Here is a 27,755-nt window from a genome sequence, read left to right as displayed (position 1 = left end):
GTGTGTTTCGGTCGGTCGTGCGAGACTTCTGGTGTGTTTCGGTCGGTCTGTGGGTTGGAAATAACCTCTTAAATTACACTTAATTAAGCTAATGCGTCAGATGATGACGGTTACGCTTAATTAAACTAATGCCCTTAATTAAACTAATGTGCCAGATAATAACGGTTACGCTTAATTAAACTTAATTAATCGTTTTAACTCGACGAAAACTTAATTAATCGTTTTAACTCGGCGAGTCCGTCACAAGGACCAGGTGTAGCAACTCAAGTAGGCGATCCGCGTGCTGCCCATCTGGTCGTCGTCCACCATCTTCCTCGCGCTGGCCATGAACCAGAGCTTCGCGGTGAAGCAGGCCGACACCATGGACCGGCGCGTGGGCAGGGGCCGGTACTTCGAGGTGCCCAGCGGCTCGCTGGCCCTGTTCAACATGGCCACCATGTCGCTGTGGTCGGCCAGCTACGACCGGTGGGTGGCGCCGGCGCTGCGGCGGCACACGGGCAACCCGCACGGGCTCACCATGAAGCAGCGCGTCGGCGGGGGCCTGCTCCTCGCCACCGCGTCGACGGCCGTCTCCGCCGCCGTGGAGGGCGCGCGGCGGCGGCGGGCGCTGCGCGGGGCCACCATCTCGGCCTTCTGGCTGGTGCCGCAGATCGAGTTCTTCTACACCGAGCTGCCCAAGAGCATGGCCAGCTTCAGCATGTCGCTGCTGTACATGGCCTTCGGCGTCGGCAACCTCGCCGGCGCCCTCATCGTGAAGGTGGTCCAGGCGGCGAGCGGGCGCGGGGGGAAGACGAGCTGGCTCGTCGACGACCTCAACGCCGGGCACTACGACTACTACTACTGGCTGCTCACGGGCTACGGCGTGGTGAACTTCGTCTACTTCGCCTGGTGCTCCTGGGTGTATGGCGAGGAGGGGAAGAACGTGGAGTGGGAGGAGGACGACGACAGGGAGCAGCCGCCTATGCTGTAGTCTTGTCATCTAATCATCTTTTGCAGAAGCTTGTCGAGCGGGCGCCTCTGTGTTATTACCGTGTAAGGGGGTGTTTTGGATCCCAACTTTTTTCCAGAAGTCCCTATCACATCAAAAAGAATCTTACTATTTTATAGTATTAAATAAAATTTGTTTATAAATGTTTTTTTGACAGCTGAGTGCTTTTTCGCGAAACGAATCTAATGAGCCTAATTAATGCATAATTTGCTACAGTACCATTCGCTAATTATGAATTAAGATACCTCATTAGATTCGTCTCGCAGTTTAGCCCCAGGATTCTGCAGTTAGTTTTATAATTAACATTTATTTAATACTTCTAAATACTAAAAAGTCCCAGAGACTTTTTTTAAGTCCCTAGAATCAAACAGACCCTAAGAAGCTTGTAGGGTTGAGCATTGAACTGGAACCTGACGCCTCTGTGGTCTTACCATGTAAGAGGCTTGTAGGGATGAGCATTGAACTTCTGGAACCTGAATGTGCGGTGATTCTCTTCCTAAGTCACTACTGCTCGCTGCACAATGGTTAGAAACTTTTCTGACAAAGAAAGAATTGAAGAAATGTGTGTGCAGTGCAGCTCAGGCCGTTGCGAATTTCCTATAGTTGGTGTTTTTTTTCCCCGACAGATTATCTTTGGCTATATAAATACTGAAGAAAAATACAATAAAATATGAATGGAGGAAAGTTTTGGAAAATTATTGTTACATGGTGAGGAAATAACTTATTTGCTAATCTCTATGACGAGTCCACCTTACTAAACTTTAATGAAACGAACAAATAAATGTATCTATAAACTCAGTAGCTAAGCTCCTAATAATTTCTTCAGCTCCTTCTTATTAACCTGAAACAAGCAACGGCTAATTCAGCTGCAAGCTTAATACGAGTATAATCCAAAAGAGATCATATCCACACCTTTCCCATGGCATTGCGAGGAAGAGAATCCCACAAGTACAATCTTGTTGGAATCTGGCATCCACAGAAAAAAGAATCAGCTCCGATGTCAAATGAGACTAGTATTTTGAACTTGGGAGTGATAATGCACTGTCTATGTAAATGTATGTCTAACAAGATTATAATTATCGTAGATGGTTTATGAACATCTTTCTGTTAATATCACATGCGCTACTGACACTTCCTGTTGACAAATTGAAATTTTATAACGTCAGGCAACAGAGAGCACTTTGGGAAAAGGCCCCAGGCAAAGGAAAATTTCTGTGAAAAGAGTGCGAGACTCTAAAAAGCAGCTAGGAAAAGGGGGAAATGGTGTAGATTGCAAACCTTGTATGGAGCAAGCTTATCTTTCGACCAATTTGTCAATGCTTCCAAGGTTAGTGCTGGCTTTGAGTCCTGCTCCACCATTTTCTTCGCATCCTCCTTAGGCACAATTATTGCACATATGACCTCCCCATAGGCTTCATCAGGCAAGCCAAGGACAGCGCATTCCAATACAGCATCATGCTGAAGCCAAAAATAGACCAGATTAGGTAGCATAAGTAAGATATGCAAGTTAATATCATCTAGTGACTATGCTTCAAAAGTAGTTTCCAGCGTATATATGTAAGTTACCTCTAGCAGCACGGCCTCAATTTCTAGTGCTGACAACTTATAACCGCCAACTTTCATAATGTCAGCATTTGTGCCTGCATTAGTAAAAAACTACAAATGAGGCTGGAAGCAATCCAAAACTTTTTTGAAAACAAAATCAAACCAAAACTCACCCCAGGCAGTAACACCATGAGGTGATGAAAATAGCAAGCAGAAAAAAATAAGTGTGCATCCGAGTAAAGCGGTACTTACGTCCTAAAATTATGAAGTATCCCTCCTCATCTACAGTTACTGTATCACCTGTCTTGAAGAATCCACCATCGATGAAGGATTCTGATGTAACCTGCAAACAAAAATTCACCATTTTCAACGATGAATTCATGTATATTAATTTCTCAGAATGCATCCTTCACTAGTGGTTAACATATTCTAGTAAAATCTTCACTTGTGTAGTACACTTGGCAAATCATAGGATTGCATTTATATAAAATACACATCACTGCATTTAAATGACAAGATTTATACTTTATAGCCATGGTTAGTAAGAAGCAGGAACTTCCTAACTGGTACGGAATGTTCCCTCCAAAACTGTACACCAAGATCATCAACTGAAACAGCACAATCATACCTCTGGTCTTTTCCAGTACTCCTTGAAAAGGGTTGGACTTCTAATGCAGAGCTCACCAACTCCAGTTGTAGTTTCAGTCCCATCATCCATAATAATCTTAGCCTGAGTCAGAATTCAGAAAGATGACTTATAAGCTACGAAGCAATGCAGAATACACAGAATAAATATTATATTAATGATGTTTCTAACTCCCGGGAATTGTTTGTTGTACCTCAACACGTGGAAGAGGTTTACCAACTGTACCTTCTTTCCGGATACCATGCAAGGGATTAGACAGTGCCATGACAAACTGTAACCAATAAGTCTGTCAAGAGCCATAACGTGTACAGACTAGATGAGGAAAAGTTGATGTTTTTCTTTTAAAAGATTTACCTCAGTCATGCCATAACGTTCCAAAAGACGGTGACCTGTCACTTCCTCCCACCGCTTCATAAGTGGTGAAGGAAGAGCTGATGACCCGCACATCTGCAGTGACTCAATGAGTATTAAAAAAAACCTTTTATAATTCATTGCATCAGTCCAGTGGTCTACAGGAAAACCCACCACTAAGCATCTATTACCCACAGATGTGAGGGTCGTAACAAACCAGGAATCATTTTGCTTTAATGCACGGCAAGAAGGCATTAAAAAAATGTAAAAAGGAAACACAAGCATGTCTGGGCTCACACACGCACGCAAAAACTATTAGGTTCCTGCAGTATTTAGAGTCCTTGAAACAGTGAGATAATTAAGCTATATATTTAAGATCTCTTGGTCCTTGAATTTATAGAGTGTAGTATATACCTCAAGGCTCAAGGTCCTTAATTAAGTGTTTCTACAAGTACAGTTGATTGAACAAGCATAGCTACAGAGACCATTCGACCTTGCAGATTCAATAACAGGATCCAAGGGTCCATGCCCATCAGACTTTCTTTAAATCATATAGCATACATTTGCGCTTTTAAGCAATTTTGTACATAGCAGGTAACTGTGAGGCTTTGAACAAAGTTAAGGGAGATACAGCCGAACTGAAGACTCAGCTTCAATGAGCATGAAGAACTTACCATTAACCTCAACTGCTTTGCAGCATAAGAACAGGCAGATTGTTGAGCAGGATCCATATTATCATACCCTTGCAGCAGACGTGTATACATGGTTGGAACCTGCCACATCAGAGGTATCGAAATACCTTTACTTATCAAACAATACAAAGACACATCGGTATATCTCAGTTTGGCATGAATCTAGAGATAGATTGCTATATTATCATAGAGAATCATACTCCAGTAAATACTGTAATGGCCTCATCGTTTTTACTGGCATCGTTGGGATATGATTCCCTCCATCTCTGCCATATCCCGCTCACGCTAAATTTCGGAATAAACTCAACCTGCATCACAAAGAATATATGTTACCATGAAAGGAACTTTGCAGATGTGCTGCTCAAAAAAGCTTCATTGTTTACATATCCTAAATCAAATGTAAATGTATCTACTATTTGCACACAAAAGAACTGTATCAAAGACTAGTTCACCTAAACTAAAATTTGATCAAATAGCATTATCTCCTAAATAGATCATTTAGAGATTAAATAAAAGTTAGGGAGGGCAATTACCACTGATCCAGAATAGAGGGGTGCAAATAGAGCATTGAAAAGGCCATGCACATGTAGACTTGAAGTTAAGGACTTCAGCAATAATGACAAAAGAAATGGATACCCCAAACGCAATCATAAGGGGCACTATCTATGTTCAAAATAAAAACTGCAACAGACCTAACTCTACTTCTAACTCCTATCCTGGTACATGAGTTCAATTTCGTTTTTGAATTGAGGGGAGTGGTACATGTATTTTTATATTTCAAACCTGAAGGATCATCTTATAACAAGTAAAAGTATGTACAAGAAGAGTACAGAACTAATGGTACCAAACATTTTCCTATGGAGAAAGAGAGAAGATGTCATGTACTACACTGCGCCTAAAACCACTCTATGCTGACCCTCGTGGAGCTGGCAAATGCATGCATTGCACCCAGCTAACACTTTCTTCCTCTGCTTCAAGTACAAGCATTAATATAGAGGTGCTATGTTAGAAACATTTGGATTCATATTTCGTGTACTGTTCTAACCCATCACAACTCTTCATGCAGGACCAATGCCAAAGCATTACTATGCCTAGACAGCTACTAACCAGTGTTGCTAAACAGTGAATTCTTCAAACAAATCAAAGGTGTGGGCTTGAAAAAAAAATGCAATTTAAAATATTAGTATATGATAGACTGCTAAATATTTAAAAAGCAATAGCATTAATTGTGGATATGATGCAGCGGGAGACAGTGCAGAAATTGATCCTCACTTCGATATCCCCATGCTTCTGAAAGAATTTGGACCTGCCAAATCAGTTAGGATAAATGTTATGTAGACCATATCATCAATTTATCATGCCAGCTAAAATGGTCATACAGCAAATAAAAATGTCACACAAACCATAAAAACTCTTAGATAAATCAACTGTAATAACAAAACCATGGAAATGTGGCAAATATACAGAAATAGAATCAGCAAGGTAAGCAAAAATATTAGCTTCTCTTCATTGTTCAACAGTTTCTAGAACCATGTATATATACATTTAAAGATGAGAAGTGCACCTGAGAAAGGATGCCCTTGTGGGTGTGAACAACTCCTTTTGGTTTCCCAGTTGTGCCACTTGTGTAAAGGATAAGAGCAGGATCATCTCCTGTGCAATCAAACTCCAGGAAAATTAGGTTAATAGGAGCTATCAGCAGAATATTTGGAATTATTAGTGAATAGTGAGTAAATGCTCATAGTGGAAACAGAAAAGGAGAGTATCAAATTGATACTGTAAACCCAAAAAGAGACTACAAAAACAGCAAGAAATATCATCCACTAAGTTCAAGTTTCAATAAGAAAAAGGAGATGAGCAATTCACCTTTGATTTTGTTTGAACTGTTGGCCTCAGTTATTAAACTAGAGACTGATGAAGTCACCTCATTGCTTGAAGGTTCTTGGGGATTTATTTCTGAAGGTATACTAGTGATAGATGGAAGGAGAGAACAATAAGCAGAACATTTGATAGAAAGGTTCTCCATCATTTCATGATGCTCCTTGGTGCTTAAAATCATTGAAATATCCTATAAATCACAGCGATTAGAAAACAAAGAATGAATTTATTTCACTGGTTCTCTACACTTCAAAAATCCATAGATTGCAGTACATGGTAGGACATGTGTAACACTTGCAAAAGAATGCAAAACATTATGATCATGTGTGACTGCAGACAAAAGTTTTACCAACATCTTTTGTAATTAAGTTCATTTCTTTTTCTTTTTTGCACAATGCAGTTGCCATCGTATTTTTGCACAAATTTGTGGAGCACGCATCTTCAGCATCTTTGTATGTTACTTTCTTTGTGAATCTTTTAAGAACAAGTGTACATACCAAATTAGGTGCAGAAATCCGCTTTAACCGCAAAATGATTGATTTGTAAACGATGTTAATGCATATGCGTAAGTGTTATGGATTGATATGGATTGAGTCTAAACCTGAGCACAAGAACAGATCGATAATCACCCACTCACCCTCCTGGGAGGCTCTGAGCTTGCGGGAACTATCTTCTGCCTAAAAACCCTAATGAGCCGCCGGCTCTTACATTTATAGAGTCTATGACAATTAACTAAAACACCCTTGACAAAACAGCCAAACTAATAAGAAGGAAAATAAACTCTTGCTAATCAGTTGTGGACGCCGCTTGCTTCTTCTTGCGTTGATATTTCTTCCCAAAGAATGTGTCCACAACACTTCCACCCCCCCCCCCCCCCCGACCAAAAAGCTCGTCCTCGAGCTTGAAAGTTGGATAACTCTCCTTGAAATCTGTCAGAGGCTCCCATGTCGCTTCAGCTGGACTACGACCTTCCCATTGCACCAAGAGGTTCCAAGAATTATGCGCCGGTGTTGCACGAAGCACCTTGGCTGGAACCGGAAGAGCACGACCATGAGCAATCGGAGGTAGGGCGACAGGAGCAGCTGGAAGGTCGCCAGTATGCTTCTTCAGAAAAACCACATGAAACACATCATGGATGCGAGACTTGGGAGGGAGACGAAGACGATAAGCTACTGATCCAATTTTTTCAATCACCTGAAACGGACCATAGAAACGTGGTGCAAGCTTTCCCTTAGAGCCATCGGTAATACCAACTGCGGTTCTGTGATGAAGGCGAAGCCAAACCCAGTCCCCCACCGCAAAGGCAACCTCACGATGCAACCTGTCATGGGAAGTCTTCATGTAATCTTGAGCTTGTAACAACCGCTCCTTAATCTCTGCAAGAAACACATCACGATGCTGGAGCTGTTTGTCCACGGCAACAACTCTTGCCAGCCCGGGCTGATATGATGCCAATGTTGGCGGTTCACGGCCATATACCACCTGGAAAGGAGTGGTGCGCAAGGCCGACTGGTAGGATGTGTTGAAACAATATTCAGCCCAAGGAAGCCACCTGAGCCAACTGCGTGGTCGATCCCCAGCCAAACACCGGAGGTAGACACCAAGTACCCTATTAGCAACCTCTGACTGCCCATCCGTTTGCGGCCGAAATGCAGAGCTAAGACGAAGCTTGACACCAGCCAAAGTAAAAAGTTCAGACCAAAGGGTACTTGTAAAGACAGGATCACGATCACTCACAATTGATGAAGGGAACCCATGCAACTTCACAATGTTGTCGAAGAACGCTTGAGCCACCGTTAACGCGGTATACGGATGTCCCAACGGCACAAAGTGCACCATCTTTGAGAGACGATCCACCACAGTCAGCACCACTGATTTGCCGCCCACTCGTGGAAAACCCTCCACAAAATCAATGGAGATGTCGGACCACACCATCGATGGAACGTCCAGCGGCTGCAACAAACCGGCTGGATGAAGATGCTCGGTCTTGTTCCTTTGACACACCAAGCAGCCACGAATGTACTCACGAACACGTGCTGCCGCGCGTGGACTGTAAAATGACACACGCAACCGAACCAAGGTCTTTTGCACACCTTCATGACCCGTTCCATGAGCATGGTCCAGAAGCTGGGGCCAGAACGCGGAGGAGTCAGGGAGAAAGATCTTCCCTTGATATAGGACGAAGCCATCCACCTCTGACCAACCCTCCCCAGCAGAACCCGCCGAGATCTCTTGCCGCTTCGCCAAAACTTCCGGCAACGATGCAGACTCGTGCCTGAATTCCTCAAACAACTCGAACTCCGGCCGCGAGATAGAATGTAGACGAACAGCTATCTCTTGCTCGTCACGGCGTGATAAAGCGTCAGCCGCTGCGTTCATCTTGCCCGGTTTATACTCCACCTGAAAACTGTAACCAAACAATTTGCTCACCCAAGTGTGTTGTGGTATGGTGGAGAGTCGTTGATCAAGTAGATGCTTAAGGCTGCAATGGTCAGTGCGCACCACGAACTCCCGCGTCCACAGATACGGTCGCCAGTGACGTACGGCCTTAACCAACCCGATGAGTTCACGCTCATATGCCGCTAACTTGGCGTGCTGCGGGGCCACGGGACGACTGAAGAATGCGATCGGCCCCTCACCCTGATGGAGGACCGCGCCAAAGCCCGAACCAGAGGCGTCGCAATCGACTACGAACGCCTTTTCGAAGTCCGGCAGTTGAAGTACCGGAGCCGTAGTCAGGGCATGCTTGAGGGCTTCAAATGCTGCTGTTGCCGCTGCTGTCCACTGAAAAGCCTCGCGCTTGAGAAGAGCCGTCAATGGAGATGCAATGACACCATAGTTGTGGATGAAACGACGGTAATAGCCAGTCAAGCCCAGAAACCCACGAAGTGCCTTGATGGATCTCGGCAGTGGCCATGCCTGCACCGCACTGATCTTGTCTGTATCCATGGCGACCACTCCATTAGCAATGACATGGCCGAGATACTGAACACGCTGCTCCCCAAAAGAACACTTGGAACGTTTCAACACGAGGCCGTGCTGCCGGAGCGCCAAGAAAACCGAGCGCACATGCTGCAGGTGTTCTGACCAAGATTTACTGAATATGAGAATGTCATCAAAAAACACGAGAACGCACCGGCGAAGAAAAGGTTGTAGCACCGCATTCATCAATGCCTGGAACGTAGATGGAGCATTCGTGAGACCGAACGGCATCACAAGGAATTCAAAGTGCCCATGATGTGTTCGGAACGCCGTCTTGGCAACGTCATCGGGGTGCATCCGGACTTGGTGATAGCCGCTCCGCAAGTCCAACTTAGTAAAAAACACCGCGCCCTTGAGTTCATCCAACAATTCCTCGACGATGGGGATGGGAAACATGTCCCGCACTGTTTTGCTGTTGAGGGCGCGATAGTCTACACAAAACCTCCAGGAACCGTCACCCTTGCGAACAAGAAGCACCGGCGAGGAGAATGCCGAGGTACTTGGACGGATGATGCCTTGCGCCAACATTGCCCGACATTGAGCTTCGATCTCATCCTTCAACAACTGGGCATACCGGTATGGACGTACAGCCACCGGCGGTGTTCCCGGAAGTAGATGAATACGATGGTCAAACGAACGCGCCGGCGGTAAGCCCTTGGGCTCGGCGAACAAGTCGGCGAACTCGTCGAGTAGAGCCAGCAAATAGTCGCGCTTGTCAGCTCCCGCGGTAACCATGGCAGCCGTTGGTCGCATGCCACTACAACGGACGCGACGGTCGTGCCACCAGAACACCATGGTGAGGTTGGTGAAATCCCAGAGGATGGGACCGAGAGTGCGGAGCCAGTCACACCCCAGGACCATGTCGATGCCCCCAAGTGGAATGACGAAGAAGTCGGCCACGAACTCCTCTGTACCAATTACGAACCGCACCGCCTTGCACACTCCCGACGCTGCGACGCGATCCCCATTTGCTACACCGACAGAGAGACCAGGCCGGGGCGATGGCACCAGACCCAGACGGCGGGCCGTGGCCTCGTCGATGAATGAGTGAGTTGAGCCAGAGTCGACCAACGCAGCGGCGGTCTTATCACAGACCACCGTGGGCAGCTACAACGTTGCGCTTGACTGAATACCCGTGATGGCGGCCACAGAGATCTGCAGTTCATCATCCGAGCCACCGTCCTCGGATGCGAGCGCCTCGGTGTCAAGCTCAAGGAAGTAGATGCCTTTTCCCGTGCACTGCTTCGCATGCTCCTTGGAAAACTTCTCCGGGCAGTTGAAACACAACCCCTCCAAACGCCGTTGCGCCATCTCCTCAGGTGAGAGGCGTTTGAACCGGCTGTCCACCAGGGGTGCAGGTTTAGCGGACGCGGCGGGCGTTGCTGATGTAGATCCCGTCGCGCCAGGTTGCTGGGACGTCCGCAAGGTCGAAGCCGGAGGACGTTGAGCCGAACGCGTGGGAGTGCGGTTGTTCCCGGTAGTCGCATCGGCTCCCAGAACTTGGCGGCGCTCGTACGCCCGGGCGAGCGCCATGGCGTCCTCCAGGGTTTCTGGCTTCTGGAGCTCCACATCAATGCTAAGAGGTTGCTGCAACCCAGCAGTGAAGATGGCAATCTGTTGGGCCTCCGTGACGTCCTCACAGCGTGCCAGGAGGAGAAGGAATTTCTCCTGGTATTCATCGACGGTGGAGGTGCGGCGCAGATGTGAGTTCGCCCAATGGATTACTGCGAAGCGGCGGCCCGAAACGCCTGTTGATGGCGTCGACGAACTGCGGCCATGTTGGAGCGCCTTGATTCTTCTCGAGTCTGTAATACCATTGGCTGGCGGCTGCCTCCAAATAGAACGATGCCGTTGGCACCTTGAGGTGGTCCGGCGTGCCGTAGGCACGGAAGAACTGCTCGGCCTTGTGCAACCATGTGATGGGATCGTCGGAGCCGTCGAACTTCGGAAATCGGAGCTTGTGCGACGGCGCGGCCGGGGTTTCGCCAGATGACGACGATCTATCGGCGTCGAATCGGCCCTTGCTGGCCAGGACTTGCGTCTGGACGTTCTTGATGGAAGTCGACAGAAGCCCGACTTCCTGGCGGAGCGACGTCACGTCGTCGTCCATCTTCTTGCCGTTGTCACCGATCATCTTGACGATGCGATCGACCACTTCGTCCAGGATCGCTTTCGTGACCGGAACGTCGGCATCGGCGCCGTCGACCATGGCGGTAGGGTTTGGCGGCGCGCAAGGGAAGCGGGATGTGGCGGAGGTGACGATGGAAACCAGGCCAAGGAAGATCCCTAGTCTGATACCAAGATGTTATGGATTGATATGGATTGAGTCTAAACCTGAGCACAAGAACAGATCGATAATCACCCAACTCGCCCTCCTGGGAGGCTCTGAGCTTGCGGGAACTATCTTCTGCCTAAAAACCCTAATGAGCCGCCGGCTCTTACATTTATAGAGTCTATGACAATTAACTAAAACACCCTTGACAAAACAGCCAAACTAATAAGAAGGAAAATAAACTCTTGCTAATCAGTTGTGGACGCCGCTTGCTTCTTCTTGCGTTGATATTTCTTCCCAAAGAATGTGTCCACAACAGTAAGCTAGAAGATGTCCAATTGTCCCATGTGACCAACTTAAGAGTTAATAAACACAGCTAGCTACATCTACATGGTGTTTTGGCAGTTCTTTTCTAAATAAAATTCTAATTACAACACAAAGATGAAAGGGAACCATAATATGGCAGCAAAAAATGGAGGCATTTCATTTCGATGCTGATATGTTGCAAAATGAAATGTTGCTATAAGCTTGGAACAAACCGAATCGTTCATGACGTGAAGAAGCTCAGCTTCTGGATAGCTAAGTGCAAGGGGAACTGCAACTCCACCAGAAAGCCAGGTTCCAAATACCCCAGCAACAAATTCAGGAGAGGGTTTAGCCACAATGCCAACACGAGCTCCATGAAGGAATCCTGTTCCATTCATTCCTTCCAAAGAAGAATTATGTGTTCCATTCCGTGTCATCTAAAAGAACAGAAGAAGTAAGGTTTTGCTTGTGTATTATCAACCACCATTAAAACAGATGAACAGAAAACAGTAAAATTTATGTTTAACAGAAATTTGTAAGGTAGACTTATGCATTAACCACTTGGTCGTAATAAAATTGACTACAGAAGCAAACTCCTACAGATATGTTTAACAAAGTTCCTTGCAGTTAACATATGCATTGAGCTACTAAGCCAAAACGAAATGTTTAGGGAAGCAAAGTACAAAGTAATGTGGAGGATCCAGTAGGTCAGTGTATTCTCAGAAGGTAACTTGGAGCACGAAGAGGATATGACTGCATATGCTCATCATTATGTAACTTGAGGGGAAAGCAATGAACTTTGTAAACAGATTAGGAGACAGGCTTACTGGTTTTGTGCAATTAAGGCGCTGATGAGGCCTTGTGGCAAACATGCAAGGACAATGACAGGACAGACTAACTGCTTGAATGCAAATATCTGATTCCCCTAATCAAGATGTTCCAAACAATTTGGAGAGCACCCTGGGAACCACACACACCAAAAGTACCCTCCCAGTTTCCTACTCGCATCCACCAGGACTACTTCAGAACCATGAACTTGCATGTCATTTGCATTAATACATTTGGACATGTGGTCAATTGGACTTTGGTCCCAACGTTATGAGTGGAAGTTATGTCATATTGCACCCACAGTCCCAGACAAAGGAAAATGAAAGCTAAGAGAAAAATCATATGAGAACGTGGAAGGAAGTCAGGATTCAACATTCTAACCACCAAGTGACTAAGTGAGCAATCTTAAATGAATATGCAGAGCATAAAAGGAGCTGTGGTACATTTTTGCTGCACAAAATTTTGTGGACATCCAGGGAAGCTGCAATAAGCTGGACAAGGCTGTAACTCTTTTTGTCAGCTCTGATAGCTGCACGGACGCCATTTGCTGAGCCATGCTTAAGGACTTCTTGAATCACCTCCATGAATGTATGGGTGTTCTGTCTGGCGATGTATGCTAAAGAACAAACAAGGAAAAGGAAACATTAGAGAACAAAAATGAAACAGATTGCACAGTAATCTAATCAGATTCTTCAAACCATAGCATGCGAAATTGACGACTAACAAAGTAACAAACTAAGAGTCATGTTCTGAGAAAACAGTCAGACGCATTCCTCTATGATATCAATCAGATGACCAGTAACCTAGCTAGACCTCTGCCTCTTGGATAAACCCATGAAGCTCATTCTCAGCCATGCAAGAGTTATGGTAATTTAGTTTTTTTTTTAAATAAGGTTATGATTGGAGATAGCGCAGCCACTCAACTATAACTACTTCACAAACCAATAACAGGTGCAGGTCAATCCTGCCCGAGCACCATGATCGTGTAACACTCTTGAGACACAAAAAGGGAGATCCAAACCGACTAGGAGCACAGGACAACTGCTCCTTTGTAAAATCGCTAGTGCTCCACGGGTCCACAATTAGGCCGATATCATGATCCGTTGAACCGTTTGTGCATGAAAAATCCGCTCATCGGCTTCGTTGACCCGCAACCACTATCACACCTAAAACCTTCTCTACACAGGGCATCTGCTGAGCGTCTGCGGCAAAACGGCGAACACCTTCTACTCTGCCAAGCCAAGACATCATAATTGAGTCCCGCGTGATCCAGCTTCGGCGAGGAGTCACCGAAACTTGCCAACTCAAGCGGGTGATGCCGTTGTGGCATAACGACGATCACCTAGCGCTGAACCGAAACCGAAGGTAACAAAAAAAAAACAGAGAGAGAGGGGAGGTGCTGACCTGGGGAGCAGGAGGAAGAGGCGTAGTGGCGTCGGAGGCGGGAGAGGACGGCGGAATAAGAGGAGCGGCAGCAGAGGCCGAGCAGGTGGGGGGAGGAGGCGTGGGCCGCGCGGCGATTGAATGGCGTCATCAAGCGCGCCACCGCCCCGCGCCCCCACCCCTGCTGCGTGCGCATTTACGGGCGGTTCCGGGCTGGTAGGTGGGCGTGCGGCTGCGGCGCGCCTCGCGGTCTCGCCAGTCACTGCTGCTGCCGTCTCGGTCTCGTAGTACGAGTACGTGTGTCCCCCGCCGCAAGGTTGGTTGGCCTGGCCGGCGACGGAACCGGGACGGGACTCACGGAAGCGGCGGGCGGGCGCCGGGGCGGACTTCCTGTTGTCTTTTGCTATTAGTCCGTGTTCACGGCCGTGTTCACTTGTTCCTCCGGCGGCGGGGCGATCAGGAATTCGGTCGGGGATGCAAGTCATCGTGCCGAGCCGTGCGCTGCTCAATCGACGCGTTACGGTATGCTGCGCAATGACGTGCCGGAATTCGAAAAGGGCTGCGTGGTTTTTTTTATCGCAATTAAAAGAATGATGTGATGTTTTTCCGGCCAACTGTAATGGTTTTGTTCGGAACACATGCTACAAATCCTAAGCTCGGCACATGTATGGTATTTCGTTAGTTGGAAATATTGACCCTGTTCGGCTGCGCTAGTTTGGCTGGGCTGGAGCCAGCCATGGCTGATTCCGTTGTTGCCTTGAAACGGGAGACATCGTCCGCCGGCATCACCTCCGTTTAAAATAATTGGAGACGGAGATGCGTACGATCTCAGGCGTCCTCACGTGGTTGCCCACGCTCCTTGGCAGGTGGGTCCATCCGCATGCGTGGCGAGCTGGCAGTGGATCCACGTTGCGCAGTCTCGGGTCGGTGTCCTGCTCGGGGTTTTTTTCGGAGCGCTCGCTTTGTCTAACCACCGCCCCGGTCGCTAGCGACGTCAGCTCGTGCCGTTTGGAGCCGTGGACGGAATCAGCGCTGGCTGGCTCCAGCCCAGCCAAACTAGCGCAGCCGAACAAGTCGATTACGCATACATGATCAGAAATTTTTTTAAATGATTAATATATTATTTGTAAAAAAAGTGTCTAGTGACCTATAGGGTGTGTTTGGTTCTCCGCCTTCATTCACCAAGTATAACTTACGCCTGCAGCAAAATAACTAATATATTTTGACAACTGGCATAGTTCTATATGCATGGTGTGTTTAGATTCTGCAAAAATTGGACGAAATTCACTGTAGCAATTTTTAACCAAAAAATTAGACGGACTAAATGTGATTTAATTATAAAACTAATTACACAGATGGACGGAAACCCACGAGATGAATCTATTAAGCCTATTATCCGTCATCAGATGTTGTTTACTGTAGCACAATATTGTCTAATCATAGTCTAATTAGACTTAAAAGATTCATCTCACAGTGGGATGGATTTAGACAGTTATCCATATTTAATACTTCTAATTAGTGATCAAAGTTACCATGGGGCTGAAAAAATTTTGAAATCTAAACACACCGGCGGTCCAAATTACCGCCACAAGTGTAGCTCTAAATTTGCGCGACACATATTCGGAAGCGGAGGCATCTTAGCCTCGCTGTGGGCAGTTACGGCATGTGACCGAACACACCCTCAAAATTATGGGTTCTAAATAACAAATTAGTGTAGCGATGGGGGTGGATGACACTTATATAAAATCAATCCTTTTATACACGATTTAACCTGTAGTTGTTTTAGCATAGCAAATATTTTTTCAAAAAATATTATTTTGTGTCGTCGATCTTCATCTCCGGCAGGTTTTAGAATTTAGTTTTTTTCTTCTTCATAAGTTCACTATAAACACAGGAGGGTTGAAATGCACCAACAAAATTAAGAGTAGCGGAGACAATATTCCAAGTGCAGTCTTTTCAACATTAGAAAAGATATTAAAATCACTTACAGGTACACATGCGTTACTAACTTGACCGTCCAATTGACTCAAGATTTCTGAAAAGATATTTTCCTATTGTATTTGAAATGGCAAAGCACATGCCACGTTCCTCTAAATTTCCAACTATTGGAACAACCAAATTGGAACATAATTTCACACGATTAGATATAATTTGAATACAATTCAAAGAACCTTGAAAGAAATCCACCAAAAACCGTTTCGACTTCAGAAGATTTTGTGCACTTGAAACCTAGACACATGGACATGGGGTTTCCGTTTATTTTGACCGTTTATTGGAACAACCTCGGTGCCATTGAATCTCGTCGGTGCCACTGAAAGAGTAAATTCTCAAATCTCAAAGAACCTTTCCTCGTTCTGCTCTTCCCAATTCTGAAAGAGTAAATTCCCTCAGTGCTATGAAAACTTTGATACTTTCCATGAGTGCCATAGAAATTTTAGAATTCTCCTTAGTGCTATTGAATCTAAGAATTATTCCCTCAGTGCCGCAATCATTAGGGTTCCATTTATTTTTAACGGAACATGGTTAGAAGAGCTATCGACATCACATGAATTGACATTTGTGCCCATGATTCGAGAAACCTTATCTCTTCCTCCTCTCTCTCTCTCTCTCTCATGAAACTCCCCTCCTGCATCGCAACGCCTAGGTCCTCTCCCTGGCGCAACACCCACTCACCATCGGCTTGTCCTACCTAGTTTCCTGGCTCGAACCAATTGTATGTTTGCAGATGATTTTTCATATTTATTAATGTGGCTCCCGTAATTTATAAAAAAATGCACTTATGTGGAACATATGTAAATGGTAGATGCAAAACTTAAAAATAATTAAATTTTCCTTTTAAATATGATTATTTATATTTGTATCAGTGAACAACACAGACTTTTATGATCGATTTGCATATAAACAGTGTCACAGGTCTTCATGGACATTACAAGCATTTTTTTACTGAAGATACAATTTCACAGTTTCTTAAACCCATCGTCTTTCAGTTTTCTCCCACCTCCCAACTCGCCTGAGCAAGTGAGCATCCTTAATTTCTTTCATCAGCAAAAAAAATTTACTTTACATGCTAAATTATGTTTGTTAAATGCATCCATCACTAACTTCGTATCATTCTATTTCAAGACCAAAAATATTATACCCATTTCTAACTTCATATCATTCTATTTCAGGATCAAAAAGATTATTGAATGCTCTCTTCTATAAACTTTTTATATTTTTTATTAGACTCATATGTACTATATTCATGATTAACCTATACGGAGACATACTAAGCATCTGATGATCAACCTAACATACATTGCTGAATTACAAAGAGCATAAGTCTACTAATTTCTTCTCCAAACTATCACTTGTAACAATATTTTCTATTCTGGAGTAGGCTTTTTTAAATTCATGAGGACAAGCTCATACTCTCATAAAACCATAGCCCAACTTATACTAGATTAGTCATACCATTTCCTCCATATGTTAAGATATTAAAATCTCTCATGGTTGGATATCCTTTATTGAGAAAAATCACCGAAAAATATCAGACATAAGATATTTTTTACGGTACATGTTGTTGATATGGTGTTGGATGCCCCATCACTAAAAGACTACTTAGAGCAAGTATTACAAGGTGACGTAGGCGTGCTAAATTGAATGTCATATCATATTTGTGTTGAGTTGGAGGGGAGAGAAAGAGATAGAGTAGAGAAGTGGGCTGCAAGTTTAGAACCTTCTCTTAGCCAGTTGCAATACGGGCTTCAATAAACTTGGTGAGAGAAGGAAAGAAGGAAGATGAAACAAGTATAAATGGTGAAGGCAACTATACAGCCAACTATTATATGGGTTGGCTGTTGGATTGGCTTACGATGATATGACAACAACATATAACAACAGCTGGATAAATTATTAGCCTTCTTCTAAACATTTTGCCGCCCCATTTTGCCACCTTTGTGACTTTGGGTGATTGTCAAGAGCACACACTCACACCCTCCTACCCTAAGACAATTTTCTCTAATACATATACTTGTTGGTTAGCTGGAAGCATAGTTTTTCTTTCCTTCCTAAATTGGCTCATGTCTTATTTTGGATATAAGTTCTTAGTTTGTTGGACTTCTGCTTTTATTTCCTGTTGGGTAGGTTTACAGAAGGATGAAGACTGTGAGCAGTTGGAGGCCGCAAGATACGTCGCATAGTGATCCACCTAGAACTTGCTTATCAGTTTCCGCATTCCAGTTTAGGAAAATCTGTTTTGCTCGCCCATGTGTGGTAACAAGGTTTCGGATGTGCCGAGAGGACTTTCTCGCATTTACTTGAAGGTGTGTGGAGTGTTTCTTTGCAGACTCCTTTAAGTTGCACAATTCTTTTAGCTTTTGTGGTGTTTCTACCGGTACTCGATCAAAAACTCTGTAATTTCATTGCCTTGGTAATGAAATTCGGGCAGTTGCCGTTGTTGGAAAAAAAGAGAAAATTTTCTATTTGGATCTTTTAAAGTTGCTTCTCCCTTGCTTGGTCTCTTTTCTTTTTTTTCAAAACTTTCCTATATGACCTCTTAACTTCATTTTCTTCCATTTCTGAACTTTTCGTTAGTTTGAGTACTAATGGTGTTAGCAGCGATGTTAAAAAGACTATTTTACCCCTTAGCTGTGCCTGACCTCTGCGGCAGACCTGCGGGTTCCCCTGAGGCCACACTCGCATGGAGCTCCACCATGGACAGAACTGGTGGTCCAGTCCCCACCATGGCCCCGGCCTCCGCGGCGCCCCCGGCCGGAGCAGGGCTGGTCGTCACGCCCCAAGCAGAGCCGACGCCGCTACCCTGGGCAGCCACTATTGCGCCCCTGTCCCCCGCAGCATGGGTGGCCATAGTCGCTCTCCCAACCGAAACAGCCTGCCGCCGCCGCCGTTGCGCCTTTGGCTGGAGGGCCCTTAGCCGGAACAGGCATCAGCTTGTGCTCCCCTCCCGATCGGTTCCAGGGGGCTTGTCTCACGGGAGGAAATCAATTCAGGCAGAGAGGTCTATTGTCCCTCAATGTCCTTGGAGCAGGGGTATTTTGGTGACTTCACATAAATCTAACAACGGGCCCTACATATTTGACAACAATCTCTAACGGAAGTGGCGGAAGGGGCAGAAAAAAGGAAGAAAAAAGTTAGGGTTAATTGGATCCATGCCATTAAAATTTTCCGAGTTCTCTGATCTGCCATTACAATTCACCTATTCCGAACAATGTCATTACAATTCTTCTCTTCTCTGAGGCATGCCATTTTATACGTATTTGATGCCCTCGGACCCACGTGCAGGTGTCCATATTGCCGTATAGACCAAAATGCCCCTGTTGATTCTCTCTCCACTCACATAAAGCCGGCCCCACCTGTCATCCCCTTCCTCTGACCTTTTTTCTCCCCTCCTCTCCTCTGCTCGTCATCATGCCACACCTCTGTGCCTCCCCTGCTCCGCGATCGCACCGCCGTGGACCGAACGCGCCGGCACCCTGCTCCGCACGTCTGACGATGTGACGCGTGCGCGCTACCCCAGCTCCGTCGTGCCGCGTCGCCGCCACTGCTCGGCGCGCGCGCCAGCTCCGTCGTGCCGCGTCGCCGCCACTGCTCCGCGCGCGCGCCACTTGGCCGCGTTCCGCGCCGCGCCTGCGAGGCCCGCGCTGGCGGCGCCGGCCTTCACCCCCGCGCGGACGCTGGCGCCGAGGATTTCCGCCACGTGCTTCGCATTCGCGGCCTGCTCCGCCATCACGGGCCACGCCAGCATCGGCCGCCCGGAGGCGACGTTCTCCAACACGGAGTTCCCCTGGCAATCTTCCCCTCGGGCCCCGCATTCACCGGCGGCGACCACGCCTCCGCACCTGGTCCGCGCGCACACAGCCCCTTCGAGGCCGCGCCGGCGCCACTGTGCCACGCCTCCGCACTTGCTCCGCGCGCGCAGCGCCTGCGAGGCCGGCGCCGGCGCCGCCGTGCCGCGCCTCCGCCCCTGTTCCCAGTCTCCCTCCTCCCTGTCGGGCCGGAGTGCGCGGGACCCCCAAGTCTGCAGCGGCAGCGACCACGGAGGTAGGGGCGGGGCCAGCGCCGCTGTGCTGCACCTCTGCGCCGCTCGCGTGGCTACGTAACGCCTCCGCAGATGGGAGGGAAGGGGAGGAGTCACCGGCGTTAGTGAAGGGGAGGGGCAGAGAGGAGTTGAGGGAGGAAGAAGATGACATGTGGGTCCCACACATTAGTTAGCTGGTAGCAGGGGCATTTCAGGCGATACGAAAATACGATAGTCAACAGGTGGGTCCGAGGGCATCAAATACGTATAAAATGGCATGCCTCAGAGAAGAGAAGAATTGTAATGGCATTGTTCGGAATAGGTGAATTGTAATGGTAGATCAGAGAACTCGGAAAATTATAATGTTATGGATCCAATTAACCCAAAAAGTTAAGGGGTCATATGGAGAAATTTTGAAAAAAAAAAGAAACGAAGAAAAAGGAAGAGGCAACTTTAAAAGGATCAAATAGAAATTTTTCTCAAAAAAGAGACCCTGACTGCTGATCGACGGCGGTGATGGATTTGTCAGTTAAAAGTCATTGCTACAGTATCCACCGCTGCCTTAAAGTTAATCTCGGTGACGCCATGAGGCCACTGTCTATCACGGCCTTCCCATCAGTTGTTTCGCCAACCTGGAAGGCCATTATGTTCGGTTTGGAGCTTCTCAAGAAAGGAGTCATTTGGCGTGTTGGCAATGGCAAACAAATTAAAATCTGGAGACATGCGTGGTTACCTAAACCACACTCCCTCAGGCCAGGAAAAAGCAAGCGTCCGTGCCGGCTGAAATGGGTTCATCAACTGATTGACGAGGAGACTCGTAGTTGGAAGGAGGACCTCCTTCGACGTTTCTTTCATCAGTTTGATGTCGAAGAAATTATGAAACTGAAGATTCCTGGGCAAGAAAGAGAGGACATGACTGCTTGGTACTATGAAAAAACGGGCATGTTCACGGTGCGGAGTGCATACCATCTTGGGGTCAAGATGAAGGAGCTTGAGGAGGGACAAACTTCCAGCAGTGCCAACCCGGATGGGGCCAGGCCAGCGTGGAAGAAGCTTTGGAAGCTCCCAGTTCCTCATAAAGTGCGCATTTTTGCCTGGAAGCTAATCCATGGAGGGCTGGCTACCAAATACAATAAGCATAAGAGGAAGATTGTACAGGATGGCGTTTGTGATCTATGTGGCAGTTTCCGGGAATCGGAGCATCACGCTATTGTCAGTTGTGATCATGCCGCCTCCCTGAGAGAGGCGATGCGGAAAATATGGGAGCTGCCGTCGGAAGCTAATCTAACCTTTTCTGGCCCAGAGTGGCTTTTGTTGCTCATTGACAGGGAGAAGCCGGAGGTCGCTGCTAGGTTGCTCCTGATCCTGTGGCGGGCGTGGTTCGTCAGAAACGAGCTGACTCACGGTGGGAGGTGGATCCCTATGGAAAGATCGATCTCTTTTCTCTCCAGCTATTGGGACACATTAGTGAACATCAAGCTCGGAGGACCGGATGATTTGAAAGGCAAAGCGCCGGTGCAAAGGTCACTGCCCCCTACTGTACGTCAGGCACCTGCGAAATGCTCTTGGAAGGCACCGGAGATCGGCTGGATAAAGATCATGTTGATGGAGCCTTCTCAGAGGCCTCGGGGGAGGCTGGCATTGGTGTGATAATCAGGAACCATTTGGGACAGGTTATACTGTCTGCATGGAAGTATATTGATGGTGGAGGTTCGGCGGAGCAGGTAGAGGCGTTGGCGTGCAGGGAGGGTCTGACTCTTGCTGCATATTGGTCCCCCAGTCCGGCTATTGTGGAATCGGACTGTGCTACGGTAATTAAGTACCTCACTAGCCCATAGTGCCAGCGATCACCCTCCACCTTCTTCATCCAAGAGGCGCTGGAGGAAGCAGGAAAATTGCCGGCGGTGAAGTTCCGCCATGAAAGTAGAGCGCAAAATGGTGTTGCCCATGAGTTAGCGCATATGGCCAAGCGTCTTCGTCATAGCGCTGTGTGGAGAGCGTGTTCCGGACTGTGTTGAACAGTTGTATGCTCAAGCTGTAAACTCCTCTATTATTTGATAATAAAGCTCTCTCCTTTCTTGCAAAAAAAATGAGGCCACTGTCTATGACCAAATAAATACGGTCTGGTTCAGGTTGGTGGCCGGACTCTGATTCCGGAGTTAATTCCCTGAATGCCATTGAAATTTTCGCCAATCCCTTGAATGCCACTAAATGGCATTGAAGAATTTTTTTGTGTCTATGACATGTGGGGTCAATGACAATCAAAGGATTGGCTAAAATTTTAATGACATTGAGGGAATTGGCCCCTGATTCCGGGAGGAAGACGATGGACTGCGGAGGCAGATGTTTTTGGATTGCTTGAGGAACGGACGACCAACCGCTTGGATGTACATTTATTGCTGGTTCTAACGGAGATTTGACGGAATTTGAACACTAATCCAGTCCAAGCACCCGTTATTCAAAATAGATCAAAGTAGAGAAAAAAATTTCAGTACTCTTCCCTCAGTGTTGTATAGAAATTTAACTAAAAGACTAGATAAAGGCCATATTAATTATGAAATATGAGCAATAAAATATGAGAGCATCTTCAAGAGCTCTTCTATCTATGAATAGCTAAAATTCTGATATAGCTATTATGTAAAATGAAATAGCTAGCGAAAAAGAGATAAAATCCAACAGTTTCTCCAAAATCCAAAAAGGAATGGTTAGCGCTCAGCACTAAGCAAAGATGTTTAGTGGCACCCGCTAGATAGAAAACGAGGATAGAAGACGAGTTAGATAGAGTTTCTATTGGATAGGAATTTTTTGTCTTCCTTAAATTCTGATATAGCTATTATGTAAAATGAAATAGCTAGCGAAAAAGAGATGAAATTCAACAGTATCTTAAAAATCCAAAAAGAAATGGTTAGCGCTCAGCACTAGGCAAAGATGTCTAGCGGCATCCGCTGGATAGAAAACGAGGATAGAAGACAAGATAGATAGAGTTTCTATTGGATAGGAATTTTTTGTCTTTTTTTTTAGAAAATTCACCTAAAATATAAAAGCTCTCGAAGATGCTCTCAGAATCATAGCATTCTCGTTACAAACGATGAGTTCATATTTTTCATCACGCCATACAGACCATGCGACCGGCAGTCAAGGAACTCCCGTCAGGGAGGACGAGTCCGGCGGGGTCTGGGTTGCGCCCGGGAGAGGGCCCGGACGTCGCAATGGAGGAGATAGGAGCAGTTTATGAGGGAGAGTGAGAGGAGAAAGTGATAAGTTTTCTCTTGAGGCACAAATGTTAATTTATAAAACTTATATAGTTAGTTCCCACTAGTGATTTTTTTTTAACATGCAAGCTATCCACCTCAAAAATGCACTATTACATACAATTAAAACCCACTAGTATTTTGTTATCCATGTCAACATGTCATGCAATCCACTAACATTTAATTATAATAGTTTATTCATTTATAAAAATAATTATAATATATATAATTACTTCATTCATCCACGTCAATGTGTGCATCACTATTAGAATACATAAGGATTTATTACTATTTCTGTGTTCTTTGAATCAACCACATCAACTTCATTATTGTAACCATCCAATCAATTTCGTGCATATCCTATATCCATGAAATGCATGTCATATTCGTTTCTTCTCTATTCGTTCTTCTTCTCTAACCAAAGAACATCTCAAAAATCTATTGTTTTTCATCCAAGAAATTTCTCATATAGCTTTCAACGTAATATCTACAAATGCACCATTTATATGAGCTTTTTTTATTAAAAAATATATCATCTTTTTGTTTTTAGCCAAACTCAATCGAAGTTCTTATTTTTCTTGCTATATATGATCTTCATGGTGTTTTATTTAAATAATTATTATATTTTTATCATAGTTTATTGAAAATCTATCTCAAATCTCACGGCAACGCGCGGGGAATCATCTAGTTCATTTGATGTCAATACCTTCTCTAACCACATGTTCAGCTAAAAATAAACGGAACTCTAACATTAACGGTTGCGGCATAATTCTTAGATTTCAAACGCTACTGCTTGAGCGAACTGTCAATTTCTTTCACCCGCACAATGGTCCAACAATCTAGACCTCCAATCCTGGTTCTGCCAACTCTTCACGGCACAAAATCAGCCGAATAAAGGAATGAGTTTGTTGGTTCTGTTGATTACTTGGTCCATGTGAAAGGAACACAATAATAGAATTTTCAGGAAAGAGGAACAGACAGTCTCAAGGCTCATCTCCAACCTACGGGAGGACATCAAACTATGGACCTTTGCGGGCGCAAAATCGCTTCGCTCTTTAATCGGACATATCTTTCACGAGTAGTCTTTCTTTCTTTTTGACCAACTCAGCACCCTGACTGAATCAGAAATTATTTCTTGACGCCTCAGGTGCCTATGTAAACTCTTCTTCTACTTATTAATGAACGCTGGACTGTAATGTCCAGGTCTTTCAAAAAAAATCTTAAATTTAATAGTACTATAAGAAGAATTCTAAAATTTCTATCGCAACACGAGGGAAGACATCAAAATGTTCGCGGTACAAAGGAAATTTAGGGGCGTTTAGTTATCAGAGGTGAAAATTTTTGGGTGTCACGTCAATGTTTGACCAGATGTTGGGAGGATTTTTCGAACACTAATTAAAAAACTAATTTCAGAACTTACTTGGAAACCGCGAGACGAATCTTTTGAAGCCTTTGACCACATCATTAGCACATGTGGATTACTGTAGCACTTATGGCTAATCATGCACTAATTAGGCTCAAAAGATTCGTCTCGTCGTGTACATCCAAACTGTGTAATTAGTTTTGTTATTTAATTACATTTAGTACTTCATACATGTGTTCAAAAGGGAGAGTGAAAATTTTTGGTAACTAAACGGCCTCCCATTCTCAAACCGCAGGAACAGATCCTCGAGCCCGCCAAAAGAAAATGGCGAATTCATCTATCCAATTCGAGCCCTCTAGTATGAACCTCCACCGCCGCTCGCCGGAGTACAATGCCCTCCTCCTTGCCGGTCCGCGCCTCGGCCCTTTAAAGCAAGCCCACGCGCGCCTCGTCGTCGCCGGCCACGGGAGCTCCCTGCCCCTCACCACCAAGCTAGCCGCCCTCTCGGTCGCGGCCGACGGCGCCTCCTACGCCCACCTCCTCGCCGCCTCCCACCCCGCACCGGACTCCTTCCTCTTCTGCACCCTCACGCGTGCCGCTGCGCACCGCGGTCTCCCCGCCGCCGCTCTCACCTTCTACCGCAGCCTCCTCACCGCTGCCCTCCCCTTCTCCAGCTTCGCCTTCACCGCCGTTGCCAAGGCTTGCGCCGATCTATCTGCGCTCCGCGTCGGCATGGCCGTCCACGCTCACGCTATCCTCCTCGGGTTTGGCTCCGATCGGTTCGTGCAGACGGCGCTTGTTGTGCTGTACTCCAAGTGCGGCCAACTGGCCGTTGCACGCAAGTTCTTCGATGGAATTCGTGACAGAAGCGTGGTCGCTTGGAACGCTATGATTTCTGGGTATGAGCAGAACGGTCTTGCTGAGCGGGCGATTGAGGTGTATAAGGAGATGCAGATGGCTTGGGAGGCACCTGATTCTGCGACATTTGTGGCCACGCTATCTGCTTGTGCACAGGCTGGTTCTCTGGACTTGGGACGTGAAGTGGAGAGACGCATTGTTTCTGAAAGGATGCACATGAATGTGTTTCTTGGTGCTGCCCTTGTGAACATGTATGTAAGGTGTGGGCTTGTGAACAAGGCTCGTGAGTGGTTTGACAAGCTCCAGGAACGAAATGTGGTTACATGGACTTCCATGATCGCAGGATATGGCATGCACGGGCATGGCCATGAGGCGATCAAACTATTCCATCTTATGAGGCGCGAAGGGCCACCACCCAACGATGTCACTTTTGTTGCAGTCCTATCTGCCTGTGCGCATGCTGGGTTGGTTAAAGAGGGCCGTGATGCTTTTGCTACAATAAAGAGTGCCTATGGATTGGTCCCTCGCGCTGAGCACTATTGTTCTATGGTTGATATGTATGGAAGGGCTGGACTTCTTAATGATGCCATGCAATTTATACACGACTCGATACCTGGAGAACCCGGGCCTGAAGTTTGGACAGCTATGCTTGGTGCATGTAAGATGCACAAGAATTTCAACCTTGGAGTGGAGGTGGCTGAGCGATTGATTGCCCTTGAGCCTGAGAATCCATCTCATCGTGTGCTGCTTTCTAACATTTATGCTTTATTTGGTAAAATGAACCATGTTGAGAAGGTAAGGAATACCATGATCAAGAATAGGTTACAGCTTGATTGTGATTGGGGGTGTTGCCCATTTATTTCGCATGGGTGAGAAGTCTCATCCGCAAACTCGAGATATTTACCAATATTTGGAGGAACTAATCCATAGGATTACTGATGCTGGTTGTGTGCCTGAAATTGACTCGGTGCTGCATGAACTGGAAGAAGAGGAAAGGGAGTTTGCACTAAGATATCATGGTGAAAAACTGGCTGTAGCCTTTGGACTTATGATGAGAGCTGGGAGCACAGCTCCAATCAGGATAATAAAAAACCTGCGGATATGCGGGGATTGCCATCTAGCTATCAAATATATGTCGGCTGTGGAGAATCGAGAGATAATTGTCAGAGATAAGCATCGGTTTCATCATTTCAAAGATGGAAAGTGTTCTTGTCAGGAATATTGGTGACAAGGCCTCCTATTGTAAGCTAAAATGTGCAAGATGTTAGTTCTCATTGTTGACCATGCATGATTCCAGGTAACTGCAATGTTGCAGCTTTGTAATTGAAGCATCAGGATATTATGAAGGACCGGACAGGCGACCAGAAGGGGGGGTTGAATGGGAGCCTCAAATTCGATCCGAAAATCGAAGAGAAAAAGTCCCGATACAAACACCACACCACTGCTCCTAAAATGTGCCAACACTACGCAGCATGGACAAGCTGCTAGTGCTAGGAACACAATCGGAGTGTCGCAAAACTCTTGCAGAAGCAAAACCCGAGAGCACACGCAAACACAAAGCGGAATCCGACGTAAAGTGATCTACTTGAGTAAAGCTACCAACAATTATCAAGCGAAAGCTAATCAACACAAGTCAATTAAGCATGCTGATTTTCACGAGACATTAGAGAGCTAAACAATTAGCTTAAATAGGTGAGCAGGAAATGAAAAGATGAAAGAGCAAAAACTCACCTGCTAATTACCTGCGTAGTGTTGCTGCTCGTCAAGACAAAATGAACGTGCTGTTGATTGTAGTGCAGCAAATCATCGAACACCTTGTGTGCGCAGTGAGGCTGCTGCAATCTAAGTTTGATTGGTGCTCACTGGTTACTGCCCTTCTCCCTGCAAAATCAAACAACCAGTACACAGAGCAAGGAAAAAGATTGATGCTTGAGTTTCCCACACACGCCTGGCTTGCTGGCCTAAAACTAATCTCCTTGCTGCGCCCCGCTGGCCTTCCCTGTGCTGCTGCCTGGCGCCAAATCAAAAGGCCAGTGCCCCTCCTGGATCCTTGCTGCTGCTGCTGCTCATGTGCTGAGGACAGGGAGCGTCTACTTCTTGTGCTGCACTTAATTCCCTGCACACGCATGCACAAGAACCAAGCCGCCCAAAGCTCCTGCACCAAAAACAGAGCCAACTCCAAACCACGGGAATAAAAGGAACACAGCAAAAAAGATGAATCAAACACCCCGGAGGGCACAGGAGGATAAGGCCTCCATTCCCTTCCAATCTCAGTACAAGAACTCAATGATCCATGGTAATTTCCTAACCCTAGAGAGGAGAGTTTAGGGAGGGGAGCAGAACCAAAAAAGAAACCAGTCACGGGCAGAGAGGGCGACGGGAGAGCAGCCAGA

The 27,755-nt window shown here is 46.1% G+C and overlaps 2 protein-coding genes and 1 pseudogene across 3 annotated transcripts; 2 read left to right on the top strand and 1 right to left on the bottom strand.

Annotated features, from left to right (window-relative positions):
- Window positions 1–325: 325 nt before the first annotated feature.
- Window positions 326–970, top strand: LOC120710182 (protein NRT1/ PTR FAMILY 1.2-like). The gene is made up of 2 exons (XM_039995837.1): window positions 326–568; window positions 650–970. Exons 1-2 carry the CDS (start codon window positions 326–328, stop codon window positions 968–970), a joined length of 564 nt encoding a protein of 187 aa, XP_039851771.1.
- Window positions 971–1,553: 583 nt separating this feature from the next.
- Window positions 1,554–27,755, bottom strand: LOC120708126 (malonate--CoA ligase-like). Of its 2 annotated transcripts, none has more exons than XM_039993242.1 (17): window positions 27,094–27,755; window positions 12,932–13,104; window positions 11,894–12,097; window positions 6,089–6,290; window positions 5,787–5,875; window positions 5,459–5,528; window positions 4,756–4,808; window positions 4,423–4,530; window positions 4,205–4,303; window positions 3,534–3,626; window positions 3,373–3,450; window positions 3,162–3,263; window positions 2,786–2,876; window positions 2,555–2,628; window positions 2,267–2,446; window positions 1,901–1,954; window positions 1,554–1,829 (listed from the first exon to the last, which is right to left on the bottom strand). In XM_039993242.1, exons 2-17 carry the CDS (start codon window positions 13,070–13,072, stop codon window positions 1,791–1,793), a joined length of 1,677 nt encoding a protein of 558 aa, XP_039849176.1. In that variant the 5' UTR covers window positions 13,073–13,104; window positions 27,094–27,755; the 3' UTR covers window positions 1,554–1,790. The 2 variants fall into 2 exon arrangements, with proteins under 2 accessions (XP_039849176.1, XP_039849175.1); XM_039993241.1 differs by lacking the exon at window positions 27,094–27,755 and adding an exon at window positions 13,893–14,407.
- Window positions 24,713–26,646, top strand: LOC120708127 (annotated as a pseudogene).

This window comes from Panicum virgatum, chromosome 5K, assembly GCF_016808335.1.
Source record: "Panicum virgatum strain AP13 chromosome 5K, P.virgatum_v5, whole genome shotgun sequence".
Classification (NCBI taxonomy): Eukaryota; Viridiplantae; Streptophyta; class Magnoliopsida; order Poales; family Poaceae; genus Panicum; species Panicum virgatum.
Note: the sequence above shows the minus strand (reverse complement) of the source record. Positions and strands in the feature narration are given on the sequence as shown.

Excerpts from the sequence above, each read along its gene's own strand:
- LOC120710182 (XM_039995837.1), top strand. The coding sequence starts at position 326 with ATGAACCAGAGCTTCGCGGTGAAGCAGGCCGACACCATGGACCGGCGC. Across the intron at positions 569-649 it reads TCGCCACCGCGTCGACGGCC|ATCGAGTTCTTCTACACCGA; the intron begins GTCTCCGCCGCC and ends CTGGTGCCGCAG.
- LOC120708126 (XM_039993241.1), bottom strand. The coding sequence starts at position 14,067 with ATGCGCACGCAGCAGGGGTGGGGGCGCGGGGCGGTGGCGCGCTTGATG. Across the intron at positions 13,105-13,892 it reads CTCTTCCTCCTGCTCCCCAG|CATACATCGCCAGACAGAAC; the intron begins GTCAGCACCTCC and ends TTTGTTCTTTAG. Across the intron at positions 2,447-2,554 it reads TTGAGGCCGTGCTGCTAGAG|CATGATGCTGTATTGGAATG; the intron begins GTAACTTACATA and ends TTTTGGCTTCAG.